The sequence below is a fragment of the Fragaria vesca genome, linkage group LG3, assembly GCF_000184155.1.
Source record: "Fragaria vesca subsp. vesca linkage group LG3, FraVesHawaii_1.0, whole genome shotgun sequence".
Classification (NCBI taxonomy): domain Eukaryota; kingdom Viridiplantae; phylum Streptophyta; class Magnoliopsida; order Rosales; family Rosaceae; genus Fragaria; species Fragaria vesca.
Window position 1 is genome coordinate 13,439,448 of NC_020493.1, and position 10,016 is coordinate 13,449,463.

At 38.5% G+C, this 10,016-nt stretch overlaps 1 protein-coding gene across 1 annotated transcript; it reads left to right on the top strand.

Annotated features, from left to right (window-relative positions):
- Window positions 1-5,900: 5,900 nt before the first annotated feature.
- On the top strand, window positions 5,901-7,716 carry LOC101313779 (DAG protein, chloroplastic-like). Its single transcript, XM_004294268.1, has 5 exons — window positions 5,901-6,277; window positions 6,944-7,041; window positions 7,127-7,192; window positions 7,272-7,448; window positions 7,530-7,716. The coding sequence occupies exons 1-4, from the start codon at window positions 5,919-5,921 to the stop codon at window positions 7,445-7,447; spliced, it is 699 nt and encodes a 232-aa protein (XP_004294316.1). The 5' UTR covers window positions 5,901-5,918; the 3' UTR covers window position 7,448; window positions 7,530-7,716.
- The last annotated feature ends 2,300 nt before the right edge of the window (window positions 7,717-10,016 follow it).

Genomic DNA, 10,016 nt, shown 5'->3' on the forward strand with positions numbered 1-10,016 from the left:
TGTATCAACAGGGACGGAACTAGGAATTAAGACTAAGGTGGACTAAATTTAGCTTATATTGACAAGGAAAATTATTCCTAAAAATTTGAAAGAGAGTCTACTTTGTTTTAAACTTTCGATGAATTATCTTAATTGCGCAACAAAGGCAAGCTTACGCAACACTCGCTAAAATATCATCTAATAGATAAGGGAGAAAAACCTCCACTCTCCCATTACACGATCCACACTCCTTTTCTGTTTCATTTCAACTAGTCTAGCTCTTACTCGTGCATCTACACGTGGATTAAAAAAAAACAATAATTTGACACTTTATACCCTCACTTATATATGTTCAAATCTATAACCAAATTGATTCTCTTGCATGTGTTTTCCCCTCCTTCAAGTGCAAATTTGCACTACTAATAATTGAAAAGAGTTTCAAATTTGAAAAAAAAAATATTAAGAAGTTATAGAACAATTTTATTTGAACTGCTCCACCAAAAGAAGTGGGATTTTTTTTTTTTTTTTTGTTAGAAACCAAAAGAAAGTGGGAGTGAAAGTAATAAAACTAGCTATCACCACGTTCCTAATTTAAGTCTCCAGCCAATAAAGGTAGATTTTGTTTTTGGTTTATTCTTTTTTTGTTTTTACCGTTAATACCCTTACAACAAATTTTGTTTAATTATGAACTGTTTTTTAGTATAACAAATAGGGTTATTTAGGGTACCCGTTTTCGTACATCAAAAAAATAAAGCCTGGCTTCTAATATAGTAGAGATTACATGGTTCACTTTCTACACTTGCGTCTGATGAAATACTGTTTGATCTTTTTTTTTTTTTTTTTTTCTTTTTCCTTTTTTTTGTTAACTCCAGCAATTCTCAATTTCTACCTCGACGGCTTCCTAATTTTTCTACACGAATCAATTGCTCCCTTCAATCAAATAAAGTGAAGAGCAATCTGCATTCTGCAATCATCTCTTTATGCAAGAGATTGTAATTAACCCAATAGTGACATTAGTACCCAGCACACTTCCATCCAAAAGCACGGGATTGAATCTTGATCTGGTTTTTGGTTTGGATTTCTCTCATTGCTCAATCAATAATCACACAAAAATTAACAATTCCTCAGAGTTGCCCTGATTCCAAGAACCTATTAGATAAAACCCCATATAAAATTGCACACCGGCATTGTGAAATCAATTTCTTCAGGAAGTGAAGATTGAGGATGAGTAGAATTGACAGTTTAGAATATGAGAAGATCTAAGAGCATAAATGCGAGGTGAAGAGGCTGAATAGTAGAGGACTCAGATCGTCCTCTTCTTCATTAATCAAACATAGAGATAGACATATAGGAACTTAGCACATATATATCAAGGATTTTCCCCCCAAATCTTGAGGTGGGCTGCAGCACACATCAGCCCACCCCTGGTTCCGTTCCTGTGTATCAATCTCTAGCTCTCTATCTTCTTCCTTTAGCTCAGCAAGTCAAAAATGGAGTGAACTGAACTAGGGTTTTCACTTTTCAGAGTTGAGAAGAAAGAACTCAAAGGGAGTCGGCCCCTACCGAAACGACAAACAGGTGTGTAGGCGTGTAGCAACAAAACACCACACAACACCAGATTATTAGAATATAAATGATTGGGAGGAGCTAGCAGGTTGAAGTAAGCTTAACACTGAGCTCTGCCCCGACCGGGTGGTCGTCCAAATATATATCCGGTCCCCATGGCCCAGAATACACGTGAAATGTCACTTGTTCTCAGACGAAGGCGACGGTCGAACTTACCGGGGCGGTCGTGGAGAGCGGAGAGCTACTCGATCACTTCCCCCACACGGCCACACCCATGCACTGTCACTTCACTTCACACGTGGGTTGTTGCCCTGTGGCCCCTCCACCCGCACGTGAGGGGTTATTCGATTTGTTTTCCTGCCGGGCTCACTTGATGGGCCATCCTCGCTCTGTTTGGGCCCATGGATCGCCATCCACAGAGTTGAAGACTGTCGAGTGTCGACTGTTGACCTTTTTTAGAATTTCCAGAATATGTGATATTGTGAATAGTGGGTTATAGCTAGTGTTTTGTTTAATCGTGTTTATTATATTCTCAGTTGCAAATAATTGGTCTGTAATCAGTAGCTGGAATCCAATTATGTGTAAGAAAATGAGGCTCCTCCTATATTATGGCTAAAAAAGAAGAGCTAGAAGAAAAATGGTAGATAATTAGACATTTAAGGTAAATACTTATTAGAGATCGAAAAATATTGAGCTGAGAAGGTGTAAGCACTTTAATTCTCGAAAAAATTTAATAATTTATCAATGTGCACAAAATTTGTGAAATTTATGTTAATCAACAACACACGAGTTATATGCGCACGTATGAACAATCTTGTGATGTTTGCATTTTTTCTTTTTAACATAATGAACCTACGAACAAAAATAATGCAATTGATCAAGTCAATTCAGTTCGCGCGGCCTTCTTAGCATTATTGTATCTATGCCCTTCTCAAAGTTTTGGACTATAATGCAAGGCTAGCTAATTCCTTTCATTTTCAAACTAAGAACGAACTAAAGCAGTCTCAGTTAATCATGTACCTGCAATTAATTAAATTACTCGCAACGTTTCTCATGATGTAGTCAAATACTGCGTAGTTTCATTGCATTATCCACCAGTGTTCTAATTTAAATTAGTTTTTTGAGAAATGAATTCAACTGAGTGGTTGGGACTTGGGACTTGGGAGTTATCCCCTCATAGCTAGCTAGCTAACACCCAGAATTGTTGAATTCAGCTTCAGAGTCCCCTTCTGCTTACATATGCATGCTTAGTACCCGTCTAGCAAGTTAGATAGGTCAACACCTTTCAAAATATAGAATTTGATCTGGTCAAAACTAAACGGGTGCTACAAGTTGGAATAGATAAGGAAAACTATATATGGCTCGTAGAGCTAGCTTAATTATATATGTAACAGAAACCCCTTGGTCGACCGCTATGACAAAACTGGATAAAGAACCACCTGATTGAATATATAAGAGCCTTCAGTCACTACTGTCAGTGTTGTGGTTTGAACTTGGAACATAGAAGAACAGGTTCACTAAACAACTAAAAACATTTGGTTTGAATGATGATATTAATTTCATCACTGATATAACAACGTATTTCAATTAATATAACTGAGACATTCTGCAAAACATAAGGGGAAGATTAACAAATCAAGAACATAAATAAACACATTAGACTCGTGAATCATACCCCCTATGAATATTTGTGGGATAGTTTTGTTTGTTTAATTCTGCAAAGTTCAACCGCTCTAACTAATAACATAATTAAACATACTGCATCTTTCATGATAACCTGTAATGTTCTTAATCAACTTCTTTTTGGGGTAGTAGACCAAATTATTCTTTGGTTTAAGAGTTAGAGCTTAGATCGTATATATGTACGATCATGTCAACAACCATCAAAACTAGGCTGATGGTTTTGTTGTTCACTTGTTTGTTAATGTCAGGTTGTGTTCGGATCGGAATCGTCGGATTACATGTCAATGTCTTCCGGGCATATCACACACTGCTACAAAAACAACTACGTCTTCAAAGTCGGAATCCTTGCGAAAATATGTGAACAGATAATTAAACAGGTAATCAAGTCAAGTTATAGATAGAAAATATTAATAGGTTGCAGATAAGAGACGCGCGTACAGTTGAAGGTACATGTAGAAAATGGAAACTGATCGATGATCGAAGTACTGAAGTTGATATATACCAAAACCAATTCAGCTCAGTACTGCGCGGTTAGCCTTTTGATTATATATATAATATCGATTTCAATGTCGATGACCATTTTGGCTGCCCAGGTAGCTAGAAATTAAGAAAATGCAGAAACTACATAACTTGGACTCTTGGAGGTTGGTTCCTACCATCAAACTAAACTAAGTACACTCATCGCCATGTGAACAAATAAAGATTGCAGATAAGAAATGGTTGCGCAAGCTAGACGATGGTGACTGATGATCCAAGAACTGAAGTTGAAATTTAATTACCATAACCATTTCAGCTAAGTACTGCGGGTGATGATGAAATTTAATATTGCTAAATATCGCTTAATATCTTCCAACTTTTTCATTGCAATATTTTGGCCATCTAGGTAGCTATAACAACTGCACTACTTATCTCATAGGCAAACAATTGTTGGGTTATGCGGAAGACTAAACTGTAGAATAGAATCAGAAACTTACAACCACAAATGTAAAATGTAGCATAAATAAAATGATAAAAAACACTGGGAATTAACGTGGTTCGGCAAAGTGCATATGTCCTCAGGGCAACAACAATAAAAAACCACCACTATACAAATAAATGTTACAGTGAGATAAACACTACTTCAAAACTCACACTTTAAGGGATACACTCTCACTCTCACTCTCACTCTCACACTCACTTTGTTTTGCTACACACACAAATTCTCGACTTGGAGTTTTCTCTCTATCTCATACTCTTGTATAATGCAAGATGAACTCACCGGTACATCAATTGTACCATTACTCATGCCTTTATATATGCAAACTTCTTCATGCATTTCCCATGCAAATCCTTCAATGCACGAGGAAGAGAATTCAAACTTCTTCCTTAATTCAAGCTTCAATGTTTGTATGCACCATCAATGCATCTCTATTCTTTTTGTCAAACATTTCAGGCACCCATAAGCCTATACGAATAAGCTCTCTTGCATTTCAACATATACACACCACCAACTTTGCTATTCATATAGCATTTTGTCTCTTGGTTAATCGAATGGGTCTTGAGGCTTCACCGAAATGTTTTTCATATGTAGTAAACTATATGACATCCTCCTCCAAATAAGGAGGGAAATTTGACCCATCAACAATTTCCTCTTCAATGATAAATTATATCATAAACGTGATTCAGGTTTTGCAGAAATTAATCGATAACATGCAGAGGCTTAGATCAGTTGATTAGTTATATGTGCAAATTAAAAGAAGACACGCACACTTGGTTTCAGGCCACCGGCTGGTAGCTCATCATCAGAGCAAGATAGCTAGGTTTCAACTTCCATTGCGAGCTGCTGTATTTCATTTTATAAATGAAGAACGATGATTAATCTCTAGTATTAAATGGGGATGATTCTGATGTTTGAATAAATAAATTCAAGTCTGTGTCCAGTTTCTGTTAGTGAATTTTGTCATTTTCTGATATATCATGGAATTTGGTAATTATTATACTTGCTTCAATTATTATGAACAATATCGGTAAAACTTCCAAGTATTAAAATTGACTTTATATATCTATCTAAGTTGAACTACTGTTGAAGTTAGTTCATGACTCGATCGTTAATTTGATTCATGCATTCCTATTATCCTATAGCTAGAGATTATTTCAATTCAGAAGTAAGTCATCTCTCTACTGACTTAGGAAATTAGAAAAACTTGTCTTTGTGCATATCCATGTTCATTGCAGGAGCGTCTACACATACATAACATTTACTATGATCACATTTCAATACGTAGTTAAGATTCGTCTTTGCTCACATAAAATGATAAGATCGATAACATATGGCTTCTCGTACCAAATAACTGTTTGCATATCACTGTAACAAGACACAAATACTTGGTGGATTGTAACATTCAATGTGCCGATGCATCCTCCAGACGAGCACAAGAGACTTGCCATCCCTAGTTCCCAACCGCAATATAACACAAAACCTTATCAAACACCTAGAGGCTAGAATCTATAACTATACATCTCATGTTTTAATGTTTTATGGAGAAGCTACCAAGTTGTAACAACAGACCCAAGCCCACAACATGCAGGCCCAACTACAGAAGGCCCAACACCATGTGAAGCCCAAACTGAAAACATAAGAACCTGAAAATATCCGTCAAAACTCAATTCTCCTTATCTCCCAAACGCACTCTCTCACTCTCTCTGAAAAAATGGCAATGGCGCCGAGCCTCTCTCTCACACCCAAAACCCTAATACCAACCACCCCACGGCTCTCCCTCTTCGCCCCTCACATCCAGCCCTCCATCTCCTCCCTCGGATTCACCTCCGCCGCCGCGGCTCGCCGTCTGACACGCTCGGTGGTGCCGTCCAAGCTCAGCGTCCGAGCTGTGAGCGACAGCGAGTACTCGTCGAGGAGGAGCAGCAGTAATGAGCAGAGGGAGACGATAATGTTACCGGGCTGTGACTATAACCACTGGCTTATAGTCATGGAGTTCCCCAAAGACCCTGCCCCTACTAGAGACCAAATGATTGAGACCTACCTCAACACCCTCGCTACTGTTCTTGGAAGGTACCCATTTCCATGTTTGTTTCAATGGAAAAATGATTATGTTATTGCTATGAAGAAATTGGCCGTCTTTGTTTCGAAGTTTTATAGGAGAATATATCAATGTTGAGAAAAAAGTAGAATGTTTTTGGGGTGTGGTGTGAATAATTCTTTAGTAATTTTGTAAGGAAAGGAAATGTTTGTGCAGCTAACTGGAAGGTTAAATAGTTTTTGCGTAGAGTAGGAAATATGATTGGAGAATATGAATGTATTTCACGTGTCTAAATCTTTTAGAGAACGAAAAGAATGATGTAGTGAAGTTTGAACTTATTTAGGTTTGATGAGTTATTAGCAAGTGAGCAAGTACAACGGGATAGTGTGAAATGGTGAACTATCTTCTTGTTTGAGTGTGTTGCAAATGCTTTTGTTGTGGCAGAGTTGTAACTAACAAAATCATGATGGTTTCAATCTGGGCATGATACTTTGATTGATCAGTTGTTGTGGAAGGATATGGAATCGTATTGAACTTGTTTTAACTGATAATCTAGAAAGACCAGAATTGTATGCTTAGAGGAGTTAACTTAAGATTGATTGACCTCAATCTGAACATATTTGGGTTTCTTTACTTAGCTAGGTTGAATAGTTATTGAGAGGCACTTTGTTATTAATCTCTTACTGTAACTATTACAGTATGGAAGAAGCAAAGAAGAATATGTATGCTTTTAGCACCACCACCTACACTGGATTCCAATGTACTGTATTGGAAGAAACATCTGAAAAATTTAAAGGTTTGTATTGCATTTTTGTTCATATTTGCTTGTTTTCTCATATAACATTAGCTTTCTTCTGCTAACCTGGTTCAACCTGATGCAGGGTTGCCTGGTGTTCTCTGGGTGTTGCCAGATTCGTATATAGATGTTAAAAATAAGGATTATGGAGGTTGGTTATATCACAATTTAATGGTTTGTTTTAGCTTTCAAGTGCTGTTATAATAAATTCAATTTGGGTTCATATGTAGGTGATAAGTATGTTAATGGAGAGATAATTCCCGGTAACTACCCTGTTTACCAACCGAAGAAACGAAGAGAATCAAAGTTTGAGAGCAGAAGATATGAAAGACGAAGAGATGGGCCTCCTCCAGAACGAACACGGCCAAAACAAGAAGCAACTCCATCAGAATCTGCATCTGGTTGAGGTAGTCAGTACCACCATATAGGAAGTTTTTCTATATTTTTCTAGGAGTTGCTTTAAAATATATTTGTCTGTATTTCTGCAGTTGTTTAATTTGGAAGTCCAATCCGTGAAACTACTAGTTTATCCAGTTGTCGAACTCATCCAGGGGTACTCACAGTTGTGCTTAACTTTTTGGTGGAAGTGTTTTTTTTTTGCCTAGCCTGGATGACAATGGTGTCCTATTGGCTTGTAATTGAGACTATTATCTGTGAAATATTGATCTTAGATTACCTTTGTGATAGTGTTTTTTGTCAAGACTATTGAAGCTCAGCTATATATAGTTGATATGGATCCGACTTAGTTGTATTCATGTTTGGTTTTGTTCTTTTCTTTTGCACTATTCTGTCCCTTCATACTTGTTAGCATCCATGTGTAAGTGCGCTAGTCTTGCATTATCTTCTCTAATTTCTTTGAATTAGTTATTCTCGATACATATTAAGATGAGATTGACTGGCTTATGCTGAACTCAAAGATTGTGTTTCCTTTCCTGTCTCATCTTTGTGGAGTTCTTCTGCATGACCGTTGTGCTGTGCCGGGAAGCTCTGGCCATATAGTCCTATAGCATGGTTCTTGAGCTTGATAGCAAAACTGCATCACTATCCTCAAGTATATGGGGGTTCCCTGGGGTTGGTATTTTTTTTTTTTTGGTCAACCTGGGGTTGGCATTTAGAGATGCTCTTTTAAATGCTCGGGGCATTTCCCAAAAGTGCTATATATCATGTGGCAAAAGCTACAAAACGCCGTTGTATGCGTACGCCAACACTTCCGTTTAAACAGAGGGGCAAACGATGTAATTTCTGTTGACCTGGTAAAAACAGTTTTCACCAAGCCCACTGAAGAAACAATGTGTGACTTCCGATCCTTGTTAATGTCATCAAGGTGTATCAAAATCGAAAACATCCTGCCATTTTTCAGTTGAGATATGGTCCAGCAGATCCAAGCTTCGTGATTGTCAACAGATTTCCATCTGATTCAGTCATCCAACTAGCTATATATAAGTTTCAAATCCCAGATGCATCCTTTCCTGTCAAGCTGCGGTCCTTGGTATCTGACAACAAAGTTACAAGCTTCTTGTCATCTAACGAGAGCATTGAAGCTTGAGGGAGGTAACGACAAATGTGATCACCAACATTCTAGGCTAGGCTTCCAAACTCTTGATCATCAAATTAACCTCTTCTTACTCTAGTTCCAAGCTCCTGATCATCATTTTCCGTGCAAATTGCAAAATGCTTCTCAGTGAGGATGAGGGAGATAGATCTCGATGCCGAGCTGGGAGTGGAAGCTAGAGAGGAACGAAAGTAGTTATCCTGACGAAGCGTTTTGACTTTTGAGAGAGACGGTGGTTATCGGCGGAGGTCTCGTGCTTAAGAGCGGGAGCACCAATTCATGGAAAAGAATGTACAAATATGACCGAAGTGCAAACTGAGAACTGCAAGAGGCATATCATAATAAGAAACAAGGTTTAGTTGGTGATAAAACTACACAAAATTGAAGTGGTAATGCCAGCATATGCATGCTCTTTAACTCACTTGAAGTGGTATTGCCACGATTGCGCCCATAGCTCCAGATGTTGAATACTTCCTTTTTCTTTTAATTAGCCACTGACCCAACATTAGCTATTCCTCCAGTATGATCCAACAATGGATTACTCATCTCTCTTTGCACTCCACATCCATCGTCGTGTTCATCTAAATGTAAACAAAAGTGTCGGTACCTTAATTACATGTTGGTCTCGCACTCTCCTAATTCCGATAAGCCCGAGAGCAAAGCAACCCACACCATCACAAACCTGTATTGCATAGCCAATCCTTTTGCCTCAATTATTGCAAAACCAATTTCGCAAACAAGTAGCTCATAGCTTCGCCGGAAGTTGGTTTCCGCTGCGTCTCTATCGGAATCAATATCGACCAAGTTACTCCGTCGTGTGCCGACCCCATCACTATATTCCTCGAAGAACCGCCCTCTGACCTCGACTCCTCCGTCGCCGTCTTGGCGGCAAGAACCTCCGGCCCTCAGATTTTAACTATAACGAGTGATTTTTACTGCTAACAGAAGTTAATTGCTGGATTTACGTATATGCCCTTCATTTTTGAACCCTATGGACAATATATAGCCACCTGTTTTGGACCCACTCTGGCTGTTTTGGACCCACTCTGGCGTACGGAATGTTGGCGTAGTCCAGCGCTTTCCATATCATGTATCATATTGAAATTTGGTTGCGGTGGATCCAAAGTGAAATCTTTAAGCATGGATCCAACCTACGTGCGGCAAACGCACCACCTGGACTTTACGACCAACCAATCAACAAGGGACATGTACGCTTCTTTTTTGTTGATGTCAGCTCTGCTAAAAGGAAAGAAAAAAATTTGGATTCCTATCCACTCCGATCAAACCAAACTAGATCGTCGAAACCCAACCCACCCTATCGCTCTCTTCCACCTTGCCTTCAACCACGACCAGACCTTGGACCCAAGAAGAATTGAAAAGCAAACTGACCTGGTGACAAGTTTTTCCATTGACGGGGTAGATC